We start from the raw sequence: 14554 nt of genomic DNA, 5'->3' as shown, positions 1-14554 counted from the left end.
AAGGCAACCTGGACCCATTAATTTAAGTTAAAATAAATAGTTAATTGTTACTGTGTGTGGTTTAGAACAAGTCATTATAGATTTATGTAATCATTTGCTTTGCTGAATACTTTTTGGAACATCTGAATGGAGGAGAAGGAGTTAAGGTGAAAGGTTGGACATACAAAGCTCAGGACTTTGAAAGAGAGGAGGGTTTATGTCCTACATCCAACCTCCTGAAGACTGCTAAAACACTTCAGTTATGGTTCAGGAAAGATGGTGGTTTTGGTTTATTATTTTTAAACCAAAACATGTCATTATTTTCTCTTTCAATATCCAGCCATCTTTCACTACAATCTATGCCAACCTTAAAAGAGAATTCCAAAAGAGTACCCCCTTAGCGACACCGGAAACCTGGAAATGAGTTAGCAAGTCAATGCTCTTCATCTCGAAGTCAACAGGGTTTTTGGTTAGAAGCCTGAAAAAAGGTCTGTGGTTAACACAAGCTGAAGAGACTTTAACTTTTTGTTCTATTACATAAAATGCATCAGTAAATAACCCACCGTGAACTTTGAAGCTTTTATGTGTCTTAAAAAAGGCGGTTGATAACTAGAGGCTAAATGAGACTACAGAACGTCATCCCGCAGAGAGAGGCTTTACAGCCTGGTGGTGGTGACTCGACTGTAGTCTAGTTTGTTTATAGACTGGCATTAGCTTTTTACTTATGGCAAATTACATTGAGGCTTCGAAAATTCTGAAAGTCATGTTCATTTGTGAAGATTATCTTGCTGAACAAAACATGTAAGTAGCATAAATGTTTTTTTGCCACATAACTTATTTTTGGCAACAATTCAAAATTCAAAATTGGAAAAATCCCAAAGGGTATTTGATGAGGGAACCAGGGTGACGCGAACTTCTGTATCAACCTAAGAAAAATGTCTCCTCTGGTGCAATCTATAGAGTGATGCAGGGATGATATTTATTTGTAGGTAGTTTGGGAGGTTAGCATTGCCCTGGCTTACTCAAAAAGCCTATGGGATTTTTCTATTGATTTTTGAATTATTGCCAAAAATAAGTACTCTGGCAAACAAACATTTATAATACTTACATACGTGTTTTGGTTAGCAAGATAATCCTCACTAATAAACACTATTTTTGGGAATCTTTGAGCGAAAATGGAAATTCTAGGTGTACAAAGCTAACGTTGGACTTAAAACAAAATATACCACGGTCACATGACTTTACACCGCCACCACAAGGCTGTAAAGCCCTGTTCTGCATGATGATGTTCTGTAGTCTCATTTAGCAACTTGTTCGCAACTGCCCTCTTTTAGATAAATAAAAGCTTCAAAGTTCACAATGGGGTAATAATTGGCATCTTGTATGCCAACGAACAAAACATGACAGTCTCTTCAGCTTGCGTTAACCACAGACCTTATTTCAGACATTGAACCAAAAACCCATTGACTTTGAGACGACGACCAGGAGTGCTAAAATGCTAACTCATTTCAACGTCTTAGGACTCATTCCTGCACTACTCTGTTTATTTATCATTGCACTGTAACACTGTTGAAGGTACAATAGTCTTATTTTTACAAAGTAAAACTTACAAAGTAAGACCAGAAACATTGTCTTTCTTCTTTCACACGTTCTTTCTCTTTCTTGTCAAACCCTGCTGCATATACTCTACCTGCAGTGACTGCAACTGTATGAAGTAAGAAACGTGATCCATGCAGCATTATATTTTATATAATTTCGATATTTCTACCTCTAATTCCTTGTGTATGACAATGGTGCTAGTGTTTCCAACCAGATTCCCCTGAACTTTGCTCTGAACATTCACGGTGCCCGCAGGATGATTGCCAATGTTTCTGGTGACCTGCTGACCTTTCCTTTAGCACCAAGGAATGCTCATTACACATAGCAACAATGGGCAGGTGCAGATTGAGCTGATGTCATTAATTCCCAAACACATGTTGTCCACACTGATACACAGTCTCTATCTAAATCTCTATCTTAGAGACGCTTTAAAAATCTCCAAATTTGTGCAAATAAGAGGCCAAAACTGACTAAAAACTATTTGTTTTAAAAAATATCCATCTACATGTGGACAAGGCCTTGACAGTAAGTGTGTCATGTACATATGGCCAAAATCCAAAAGTTTGCCCTCTCAATTAAACATCATATGCAGCATAAATATATATATCCCGCCAACCAACCCCATACTGTATCATACACAAAAAATCTCAAAGTCTAGGAGTCATATAACTACGAAATTAAATGAGCTCCCCAGAGGATGAACCCTTGCGGTCTGGTACAGTCTAATGTTGATCCACTAGGAAGATTGTCATTAAATCTGTTGACCATATTCATGCTTCCTAAATGATAAACCCCTTTTTATCTTAATGACCCCATAACAGAAAATATTACTCAAACGAGCAGATTTCTGAGCCTTTTCTTGCTTCGTCATCCATTTTGGATGTTGAGCTTTTGTTTCCCAATGACTCATTTGCAAAGATTGTTTCAGCGAGTTGCCATTTGCAACAACAGCTTGGAGAACTATAAAAAGCCAATTGTAAATGACAGCGATGTGGCCCGACCACAATGTTCCCAGAACAAATGTCCTTTCTATATCACTTCTGACAGTGTCTCCAAGCCTGTATCCATGTAAGGCTTCTCAGTCACAAATAGCCCGGGACAGTCCTGATCCTACGGTCGACATTGTGGCAACTCCCAATCCAACAGCCTTGACTGTCTCTGTGAGAGGAGCAACAATTCAAAGAAGGTGGGGGTCTTTAGAGGGAACAGAAATAGACATGCCAGTATTAAATGCTCCCCTGCAGTGGAAGTGATTGTGACCGCATTGTAAAAGCTCTGCCCTGGGATCCCACGGGAACTAATGCTATGTGGACAGTTGCAAAGTTTAAAAGTTGCCATCTATTCTCTGATTGTAACCTGATCTTGTAAATGACACAGTGGAGCTGCAGGAGAAACTGCAAGTCATCCATAAAGGAACAGCACTGTGTTCTTCACTTGAAACTATAAGACATGTCTAATTTCTCACTCCACAGCTGGAAAGGGTGGCTGGATGCAGCAGGGGGCAAAAAATCTGAGTATACTTGATGGTGAACTTACACAATGAGCCTTCACACACAGTGGTCATACGTACCATACATGTTCACCATCATCACATCAAGTCTGCAAGGGCACTGTGCCACGAGAGGATTAAATTTGCTCTGTGACAGGAGTTCAGTTGCTGAGAGAGTTCGAGCCCTGTCAGGTTTGGTATTTCCTGACCATGAGGGGAACTGTGCACAGGTAGCAAACAGGTGGGAGGTTCTTTCAAATGTGGCAGCGTAAAGCCCTCATTTTCTGTCATCTTTTGACCATCCAGTGACTAACAAAGGGATAAAAAGTCATACTTTAAGGGAGCAAGGGATTTTTCTTAGTTGTTAACCCTTTCTGGGCCTCAGCTCTTGGAGACCCTCCTGAAGGTGTCAAGGTCTGACTGATTCAACCCACCATGCCTTGGAACCAGGGCTGGGTAATACACAGAAAATCAAATATCATGATATCTTCGATCAAATACCCCAACACAGATATTGAGAAGATATTGTAGGGTTGACTGTTGGTGCTTTTAGCAAATATTTACACAACAAGATTTTTGATAAATAATCATCAGTTTTATGAACACAGAGTACATTCTGGTAAATTCAGAGCATAACACTAAGTACTTGTAATTAGTTACATTCCACCACTGTCAGCATAACATACACTTTTTCCAGCTTGAGTCTAAAAAGTTTTAATGATGGCATTTGTCAATTATTCTGTACTTAATATTATTTACTAATAACTACTAATATTTTTCTCATCACAATTAATAATTAATCTGGGATCTGAAGGCCTTTTCATTAAAAAAAAATAAATAAATAAAAAATAACTGAAGATCGCCTCTACAGAGGTCCAGGCTAAGTCCCAAATGTCTCTAAGTCCTGGAGACTCCCCTGCCAAAATCTAGACATATCCATATATTGCCCAGCCCCTCCTGGATGAAACTAAACTCTGCAGTTTTCTTCAGCCTTTGCTTTGAACTCTTGACAAACTTGATTTACAGAATTGCTCAAGATTATTTTTCTCAAACTTCTCTAACTTTTATGTAGTTGTTTGCTTGAGTTCCCTTTGCTTTATTCTGGAAACACTGTATCTTCTGCATTTTATTTAACGACAAAGACATTCTCAAATATCTTCAACTTATATTAAATGTCCATGCCAAGACAGTAAAGAGCAACATTGCCTTTCACTCCAGGTGAGAATGAAGTGTGGTGTGTCTCCATCTCTGTATGGACTACCTGTTTGCATTTGTCCTCTGCTCCCTTCTTGTCCCCCTCAGCCTGCTCTGCCCGGTCTATCGCGTTCTCCTTATCCAGCTTCAGCATCTGCATTTTCTTCTTGATGGCCTCCATGGTGCTGCGGGGTGTGGGCTCTCAGCAGAGGGAGAAGAGTGCTGGGTTAGTCCGGACAGAGACTGAGACAGAGGCACCGGTCTGTGACAGGGACGGAGGTGGACAGGAGCGCGCGTGCGGCTTGTCTGAGCGGCTCGGGGAGAGTTCGAGGATGGAATACCAGCTGGATGAGCCCTACACTTTTTTCTCCAGCAAGGATCCGCACGGGGACGTTGTCCATATTTAGGCAGCGAGAGTTGTCCAGTGTGTGCGCGTGACGTCTGTCTGCAGCATGTGGGAATAAATCACATTCAGACGCGTCAGCTCTCCACCTGAGACACAGCAAAGGTAACACTCCATAATACAACCAAATTCAGGATTTTTCTGAGGAAAGACTTCACCATAACAAAGTAAAAAAGTACATATAACTAGAAGACTTAATTTATGTTTACTTAATACCTATTTGTTAAGTTTAATTTTTATTAATTAAATTAAAGTTAAGTTTAATTAAATCAATCTTTCCAATTTTTAGCAACTTAAATAAACCAAGTTTACTGTGATATATACTGTGTATATATATATATATTTATATATATATATATATATATATATATATATATATATATATATATATATATATATATATATTTATATGAATAGTTATTAGTTAGAAATTAGGTAAACATATATTAAGATTAATATCTATATTTACTTTCCTTTTTAAAGGCAATCAATCTTCACTTTTTTTGGCAAAATCAACTTGTCACATTTCACAGTGCACTTTCCTCCTAAAAAGTACAAACAGTCTTAACTGTGGTCAGGGAGTATTCAGAAATTTAACTAAAGTACATGCAGTGATAGCAGAAGTATCTTTACCCTAGTAAAAGTACTCATGTCACACTGTGAAAATACTCTGTTACAAGTAAAATACCTGTATTGCCACTTAAGTAAAAGTAAGTAAGTAAAATATAGTTAAAATAATAAAAGTAAAAATACCTAATGCAGAAAAATCTATAAAGAAAACAGGGGGGGAAACACCCCCTGTTTTTGAGGGAAAAAAAAGAGAGAAAGAAACAGACATCAATGTTTTTTTAAAAAGTTGGCAATTCTTTTTCTCATGAAAATACTTCTTTACAAGTAATGAGGTTAATAATTAGAATAATAAGTCAACTATACTCTTTGAAATATAGAAGACTGGAGGTAGCATGAAATGAAAATACAAGTACTTCAAATATGTGCAGCACAGTACTGTGGTAGATAAAGTACCTGAAACCAGACTTGAGAAGAAGATCAGATTTTTTTTTTTAGCAGAAAATGTCTTTGGTAGTTAAAGTCACCTATTAGAATATTACTTGAGTAAAAGTCTTTAAGTATCTGATTTTACTGTTCTTAAATATCAAAATTAATTTCATGATATTAAATGTACGAAGGTATTTAAAGTAAAATGTATGCTGTTAATAAAAAAGCAAACAGTCAGAATGCTGAGAATTATGAAGTTTATTTCTTCATAACATACACCTCCTTGTGTACATTACAGTTGAAGAAAAACAAGTTTGTTTAATCAACTTAAATTATTTAAAGTAAATATCATTTTTTTTGCCTTCCCTATCATTCCTTCATTTGTCCCTTCCTCTCCTCCTCTCTTCCTCCCCTTCTTTCCTATTTTGTTGTAAGTAACTGAAATACTTAGAGGAAACGTAATGGAGAAAGAGTACACATTATTTAGGAAATGTTGAGTAAAAGTGAAAGTTGACAGAAATGTAAAAGTAAAGTATTAATATTTCAAAAAAATACCTAAGTACTGTAATACATTATTATTACTTTGTTAGATAGCACCACTGGTGCAGTAGTTGAGTAAAAGTCCTTGAGTTTAAATGCAAATGACAGAAAAAGTTCCATAAAAAGCAGTGGGAATAAGAGAGCAGAGTGTAGTTAATGTAGGAGACAGAAATTGAGCTGTGGATCAAAGTCAGCATTTCCTTCTCTCTTCTCTCTGTTTCCACTGCCCATCTGTTAAAAAGGGAAAAAAATCCCAGATCCCGAAGGGACCGTAAAGCCCCAGGATCATTTGTGGCTTTTTGGTTTGTGGCAATTTGATTACTTGTAACTTTGTTCTACAGTATGGGAACTTGCTCTCCTAAAGCACAATGACAACATGAGTCCTTATTTATTTCCTGATCCTGAGGCCCTGTCATAAAGAGGGTGTATTTTGTCATTTATATTGATTTTTCATATTTTTCATCGTATCCTGACAATTTTGAGTAACCACACTGTTCATTAAATATTGTTTGACAAATAACTTAATTTTGTGCTCAAAGTTTAAAAAAGACAAAAGAAAGAAAAATAGAAGGATGTCACTAAAACGGGGAGATGATGTGGGACTACAGTGAAATCAGCAGGTCTTATGCATCTTCCAGGCTTGCGCAGGTGTACTGTCATAAACATCATTAACACTGTTGTGGGCTAGCTGAACTTATCTTGCATTTGACCATAACTGCAGCATTATAACCTTATTATATCTCTTTATCGATGTCTCCTCCACCTCAGTTTAGTGTGCTGTTAATGTTCAATGCAATTTCCACTAGGTGCACTGTCACATTCAATGTTGCTGCTAATCCCTGACATATCCCAGGCTGTGATCAAAAGTAAATAAGTAAATAATTATATATTTTTCTTCTAAAAAATAGTGGCATTGTGACAACAATCTGGCATTTAAAGGTTTAATTTCTGAGAATTAATGAATACGTGATATTTATTATGAGCACTGATGACTGTAAAAAACAAAACAAAAAAAACAACTCTGACAATAGAAAATCATATTAATGTAGAATATTTTTTCTAGTCTGATTTTGAAGAGTTTTTTGTGTGTGTAATATTCCAGAAGGCCCTAAAGATTCATATAGGAATAAGTACAAAGATTGCCTCCTGGTTGTATGGCTGCATGCACCACTCAGTTTCTCTTACAGTTTACAGGCAGCACAGAACATCTCTAAAATCACCTCCCTTTACAGATTAGTGTCACTGATTCAGTATCTGAGCAGATGTCTCCCCTTCTGTTGCTGAGATATGACATTTAATAACGGCTTGATGAGTGTCTGTGCAGAACATTATGATTTCACAGTGAAGATGACCTTTTACCTTTTGGATATAAAATGTCATCACTTCATTATTTTTGATGTATGATTATCAGCAAATTGTGTTGCTATAAACACTTACATGTAAAAATATAGTTCAACATGTACTTTTATCTGTGTCTGTATTAGACAGGCTCTATATAGCTCTATATGACTATAACTGTGAGTAAAGTATTGTGGAGGAGCCCCCCCCCCGCCCCCCTTCTTTTTGTCAACAGGGTGAAAAAGGTGCACATGAAAATGTGAAGAAATGCATGTCAACAGTTTCACAGAAAACTGGCTTTATTGAATATAAATCTCTGTTACAGTACCCATGAGGTGGTGCTGCTGGAAATGAAGTCAAAATGTGAGCAAAAGACAAAAGGCTTTGCATGATTACAGTCATCTTTATAGGAGGCATGCTGCTCTAGCTGTGCCATGATCGCTCTACAAAGATGATGGAGGAGAAAATGTGGTGCGAGGGTGGATTTCAATCAGGTTCTGATAAATTATTGAAAGGAGTTATGAGTGAAGTGCATCTAGAGGGTAAAATATGAACAGTTTATAATTCTTAAAAAATGATATGAAGGCACTTAAGAAGCACTGATATAGTGGAAACAAAGCATGAGCTCACATTAGGCCCTTAGTAATGACAAATACCCTGAACTCTAACAGGAAAGCATTAGGTGGACAAAACATCATGTAGACAGGCATCATGGGATTGTACGGTGCGTCAGGCACTGATATTGGCACAAATAACATGTTACTGCAGCTAGTTATTAAACACCAAAATACAGTCAATATGATGTCAAATGTCTTGAAGTTAAATATATGGCTTTATAATCTTTACACAAACAAGTCTTCTAATCTAACCCAGGCCAAAATACTGGAGCTGCTTATGTCAAAATACTTACACGAGAAACTTTTACTAAGACAGCCACTTATTCAACCATTCCGTTTTAATACATTTCATAGCTCAATCTTTAGAAAAATAATGTTTTTCTGATTTGTTCCATTGCAAAGTTAATTTCTCCAAATTTAAATCTACATTTAATTTCATTGTCTTTATTTCAGATTGAAACAGTGCGACATGTAACGCGCTGACTATCATCACTGTCACCACACACCTCTGCTTCACAATGAACTATCACTGAGACATTGTGTCTCTTTGCCTCAGAACTTGCTCACACACACAAAAAAAACATCTCCATAGAAAATTTGCATAGATTACGCATAGTTTGCATAGAAGCCTAAATTGTGCCTGCCTTCATATCTCTGACTTCTAACAGTCACGTTCTGACAGTGAAGGCGGGCAGAATTTACTGGCAGGATGGCAGGCCATTAAGATACAAAGGAGAAAAAAAGCACCAGATATATTGAAAAGTATATGATCATATATAGTCAGAAGCGCAGATACCTCAGTGAGGACTAAGGCATACATATATTTCTGTATTATCAAAATTCATGATCATCACTACACTTTTGACTTTCAAACTTAAATACAGAAACAGTTTGATAAAAACCATCCTGCTCCATCACTGTGAAGCATGAAGCCTCCTCTCTCTACATGTTGCTGGGGGAAGGTCCTGAGCATTCCAAAGCTCACCACTCTATTACTGATGGACACGGACACACACACACACACACACACACACACACACACACTCACTCACACACACACACACACACACGCACTTTCTCACTGCTCCTGGCCGTCCTCCCGCAGCTCTGAGGGGAGGAACTTGTACTGCTGCTGTCTGATCATGGCCAGCTTCTTCCTGGCCTCGTCCAGCTCCCTTTCTTTCCGCAGCATCTCCTCCTGAGCAGCGATGATCTGCAACACAGAACAGCCTGTTAGCACACTGACCAAACTAAAGGCTAAATACAACAACTGACTACTTGCTGAATGCCAAAACCCTTATTGTTAGCAGCTTGAGATCAGAAACTAGATGAGGCAGGTCAAGCTTTGGATTCCCTGACCTGCCAAACTGGGATGCACGGGCTCAACTGAGAGACACTTGTTACATTAAGAGTGTTAAGAGTCTTTTTTTATCACATTTCCAAAACAATCTAGAATTACTGTACGCCTTTGTACACCAGTCAGGTTGCAGTTACAGTTTTTATCACACACATCTTCCCCCTGACAGCACAAAAGATCTTTACAATCAACACAATTAACAGATTAGTGTCACCAAATGTCTCCCTCTCTGTCCCTGTGGAATAACATCAAATAATGGTCTGACAAGTGTGTGTGCAGAATATTATGATGTCACAATGACATTGACCTTTGACCTTTAGGATATAAAATGTCATCACTTCATCATTTCATCCTATTAGACATTTGTGTAAAATTGTTTGATTATCAGCATATCAATTCTGAAGTTTTGGCCAAAAACATGTTTTGTGAGGTCACAGTGACCTTGTCCTTTGACCACCAAAATTGAATCAGTTCAGTCTGAAGTCCAAATCGATGTTTGTGCCAAATCGGAGTAAACTCCCTTAAGGCCATCTTCAGATATGGCGTTCATGAGAATGCGACGTATGAAAGGACACATTGACCTTTGAACACTAAATACTAATCAAATCATTCACGAAGTTCACATTTGTGCCAAATCTGAAGGAAAAACAACCACTCTATTATTAACAGACTTTTACGGCAGCACATTACACACCCTCCATTGTTTACTTTCAACAATACAAGACCAACTTAAATCACTCAGAGCGTTTTGCTAAGAAGCAACTCAACAAAAGTAGCTTACACAGACAGGTGTATTCTCAGAGCTTACAGTGTAATTTTATAGCTTTATTTGCTGATCTCTGAGTCTGTCAGGTCCTTATTTATTCTGTCTCTGTACAGCAGTGACGCTGAGGTAAGCTCCGTGTGTCCACAGACAGAGATATAGTTTATCCTTCATTCCTGGATCTCAGTAACGTCAGGAAAATCTCAGCTAGATCTTCATGCTGATAGGCTATCGCAGGATTTCAACTTGCGTAATGGACGTGAAGACACAAATTCCGTGTTTTTACATCCATCGTGTCGCATCCAAAGCATCCATTGCATCCATCACATCACCCGGCGTGAATTCACGCTTATTCGCACCCATACATCAGCTTTGTATGTAAACTCATTGCGCAAAATGCTCGCATCGCGCTAAGTGTGAACACATATTAGACTGTAAAAGCCTTTTCTCCTTTGTAAAAATAAAGAAACTGTTTGAAAATACAAACAAGAGAGCATAAATCTACGAATTGTGTCCAGTGTGTTTTCTTCAGTAAACCTCCAAAGTGGGTTATTTTAAAACCCTTTTTTTCATTTAATTACATAAAAAATACACATTTTATATTTTTGCATCTAATTAATTTTATGTTAATATGTATTTTTATTATTCATATCACTGGTTTTTAATATCTGTATTTACTCTAAGCTGGTATATGAGTACGTAGGTAATTAGGTGGCTATACTTTTGCTCCTGATGTGTGTTTGGGATCTTTCACTCACCTGAGCGATACCTCCCACCATCTTACTCTTGACCACCACAGCTTGGTCATCCTGAGCATCAAACGCGGCTTTCTGTGCTGCTTTCACCAGGTTATCAGAGGCTCTCTTCACAGCGTTTCCTGCAGCCTGGAGAAACACACAGGGTTCAAAATAAAAAGTTTATACACAATGGCAATCATATAAAATAAGAAAAGAAAAGTTACAAAAGAAACAAAAAAAAAAATAAATTTAAAAAACCTCAAGAAAGTGCTAAAAAAAACCTACTCTTGCTTGCTCTGTAACATAATTTGAAATATCTCATAAAGAAACCTCAGGATTGGGTCGCTGCTTTTTGCAGATGATGTGGTCCTGTTGGCTTCATCAGACTGTGACCTTCAGCTCTCACTGAATCGGTTCACAGCCGGTTGTGAAGCGCTACCTCGGGGTCTTGTTCACGAGTGAGGAAAGTGTCTGCACCAATCTGTCGTGGTGAAGAGGGAGCTGAGCCGAAAGGCAAAGCTCTCGATTTACCGGTCGATTTTCGTTCCTACCCTCACCTATGGTCACGAGCTTTGGGTAGTGACCAAAAGAACAAGATCGTGGGTACAAGCGGCCGAAATGAGCTTCCTCCGTAGGGAGGCTGGGCTCTCCCTTAGAGATAGGGTGAGAAGCTCGGTCATCCGGGAGGGGCTCAGAGTACCCCCTGCTCCAGTGCCGCTGCTCCTCCGCATTGAGAAGAGCCAGATGAGGTGGCTCAGGCATCTAATTAGGAGAGACTATGTCTCTCAGCTGGCCTGAGAACGCCTCGGGATCCCCCGGGAAGAGCTGGACAAAGTGGCCAAGAGAGGGAAGTCTGGGCTTCCCTGCTTAGGCAGCTGCCCCCGCGACTCGAAACCGGACAAGCGGACAAGAAGGTGATGATTAAGAGAATTCAAAAAATAGTTTTCTGTACATTTTTCCACCTTTTCTAAACATATCTAATAATCCCCCTGCTAATTTTCTATCATTGCCTTGTCACCTTTTACAGTTTTTTTAGTTTGCTGCACATTTTTTGTCTACTTGCTTATTAAGTGTTTTTTCCTGTGTTTTGAAAGAAATCGAACCAATGTCATCAGGTTTAAATGCTCCTTAAGGTATCTGAATGCAGCACAACAAACACATGTAAATCCAGGTGTTAAAGGGTTAAATCCTTTTAGTTGTGTGAAAGGCTTCCTTTTTACCTCAGGTGTAATGTAGGCTTTATTTTCAAGGTGGTGTACATGTTATAAAGAAATGAACTTCCTCAGAATTCTGACGGCTTGCTTTTTCAAGAAAAGCATTTGCTTGTACTTTTACTTTAAATACTTAAGTACATTTAATATCATAAAATTACTTTTGATATTTCAGCACATTAAATATCAGATACTTTCAGACTTTTACTCCAGTAATATTCTGAGCCAAAGTCAATTTTGGATAAGATATTTGTTCTGTTACTCCGGAGTGTCTTTAAGGTACTTCATAAACTGCTGGAGGTGGAGCCCTGCTCGCCTGTTATTACAGTGAAGTGAGCTCGTCTCTCCAGCACATTCTGAACAGATTCATCCTGTGTCATTACACATACTCTTACACTTACATCACTACACACATTCCCACACAACTCCCTCTCCTGACCCCGACCCCCTCTCTAACTTTCTTTTATTATTCATCCCTCTGTTCTTTAAGCTTGTGTTTTGTGAGGTTTTTCTTTACTTCTTGCTTCATTACTTTTGTTTAATATTATTATTATTATCTTTTTTGTAATGTATCTCTCTGTTCTTTAAGCTAAAATGTTTTGTGAGGTTTTCTTTAGGCTGCTTCTTTTTTCCCCTCATAATTGTTGTTGTTATTATTGTTGTTGTTGTTACTATTATTACTATTACTTTTATCTCAGGCGACTGTGGCTCAGAGATAGAGTTCTAATCAGAAGGTCAGCAGTTCAATCCCCGGCTCCTCCAGGCAACATGTAGAAGTGACCTTGGACAAGATACTGAACCCCAAATTGCTCCAGATGCCGCGTCATTGGAGTGTGCATGCTTATGTTATGCATGGTTACTACCTAGTAGGTGGCACCTTGTGCGGTAGCCTCAGCCACCAGTGTGTGAATGTGTGAGTGAATGACTAAATGTGAAAATGTAGTGTGAAAGCGCTTTGATTGGTCGAAAAGACCAGAAAAGCACTATACAAGTACAGTCCATTTACCATTTACCATTATTATTATCTAACTTCTTCAATTTGATTCCATTATTGTGAAATGATGTATGGGCTATTACAATGAAGTGGAGACAACTTTAAAAAAAAAACAACAAGCAAATGTTAAAAACACCTGTAGGTAAGATTCTAAATGCTACTGTATAAGTTGTTGAAACATAAATAGAAAAAAATGAAACTGAAAAAAGTTCCTTTTACTGGCTCCGTCTGGAGCTTCCTAGTGGAACCTGAAATAAGATTGTTTTTATCAAAGTACAAAGAATGAAGGGAAAATGAGGTGAATTCTAAAGGCAATGCTTTCCAGATGTCTAACATTTCTAACTGTGGACTGTGATTCAGTTTTCTGTAGAAACAGACTTGTGCAGACTTGAGACAGAAGACACATCAGCTGTGCTTCTTGTGAACATCAACTCCAGGAAAGGAAAAAAAGAACTTACAGCAGCACTCAGAGCCAAAACCATAACAGGTTTTTTTTCCTGCTCAGAGGCTGAGAATCACTGTAAAAGGCAACAAGGAGCAGCCTGCTCAGCTCCGCTCAAAGCCAAACATTCGTCTCATTGGGCAGCTCGACTCCAACAAAGAGGAGTTTTCTCCTTTTGCGGCTCCGTGGGCTGAAATCAGACACTGAGCTGGCAGAGCACGGCACAGTCACACACACACATCCGTGAATCTCCTCCACTGGTTTATCTTTGGCTGGAATGTTACTGTTAGTCTAGCCCTGACATACGACATAACACTGTGAAGCTCCCCTCAACAGCTGTACTGGACACACACGACACACACTAAACTGAGACTGTCACAGCGCTGCTCCCCGGAGGTCCCAGGAGGATGATCTCATCAAATCCATTGTCAAAGAGCAACTAAACACACGGTTTGAACTCAACATGTCCTTTCACACACTCAAAAATCCACTCAGATCCAGGAACATCCCATCATACCTCCCTGCAGCTCTGACAGAGTTTTTGGTCAATTATCAGTTTAAATCAGCACAGTTTTCATCAGCAAGTGAACGGCTCACATTTCATTGAACTGCCACCCAACTACTGCAGACCAGGATTCATGAGGATTTCTCTGGATCACTGTGATGCACTGCTCAGAGGCCGCTACAGAGCACAACTGCCACCTCCATTTGGGAAGAGCGACTGTGTGGCCATTTTGCCAACATCAAAATATGTAAACAAAGAAAGACGCATGCCACCAGTGACACGTGAGACCTGGAGATGTGCTGGCCAATCAGAGGCCACACTGCAGTTTGCCATACAAAACAATCTGAGGCACAATTCAGGACACCAACATCACCGTCACTGATGACATCA

General features: G+C 38.7%; 2 protein-coding genes across 6 annotated transcripts in view; both read right to left on the bottom strand.

Annotated features, from left to right (window-relative positions):
- The window catches only part of tpm2 (tropomyosin 2 (beta)), a 35781-nt gene extending 31179 nt beyond the window's left edge, over positions 1–4602 (bottom strand). For 2 of the 4 annotated variants that reach the window (XM_042508924.2, XM_042508922.2), the window contains exon 1: positions 4329–4602. In XM_042508924.2, coding sequence (XP_042364858.1) covers positions 4329–4442 — 114 coding nt within the window. In that variant the 5' untranslated portion in view covers positions 4443–4602. The remainder of the gene's footprint in view (positions 1–4328) is intronic. The other 2 variants (XM_042508923.2, XM_042508920.2) reach the window with 1 other exon arrangement.
- Positions 4603–7819: 3217 nt separating this feature from the next.
- tln1 (talin 1) overlaps positions 7820–14554 on the bottom strand; it is a 101141-nt gene continuing 94406 nt past the window's right edge. For both annotated transcript variants that reach the window (XM_088071314.1, XM_042509057.2), the window contains 2 exons: positions 11034–11159; positions 7820–9368 (listed from right to left, as the gene is read on the bottom strand). In XM_088071314.1, coding sequence (XP_087927440.1) covers positions 9234–9368; positions 11034–11159 — 261 coding nt within the window. In that variant the 3' untranslated portion in view covers positions 7820–9233. The remainder of the gene's footprint in view (positions 9369–11033; positions 11160–14554) is intronic.

This window comes from Plectropomus leopardus, chromosome 20 (genome assembly GCF_026936395.1).
Source record: "Plectropomus leopardus strain MGB_pleo_1.0 chromosome 20, ASM2693639v1, whole genome shotgun sequence".
Classification (NCBI taxonomy): domain Eukaryota; kingdom Metazoa; phylum Chordata; class Actinopteri; order Perciformes; family Serranidae; genus Plectropomus; species Plectropomus leopardus.
The sequence above is the reverse complement of the archived record's forward strand: the minus strand, read 5'-3'. Positions and strand labels throughout refer to the sequence as shown.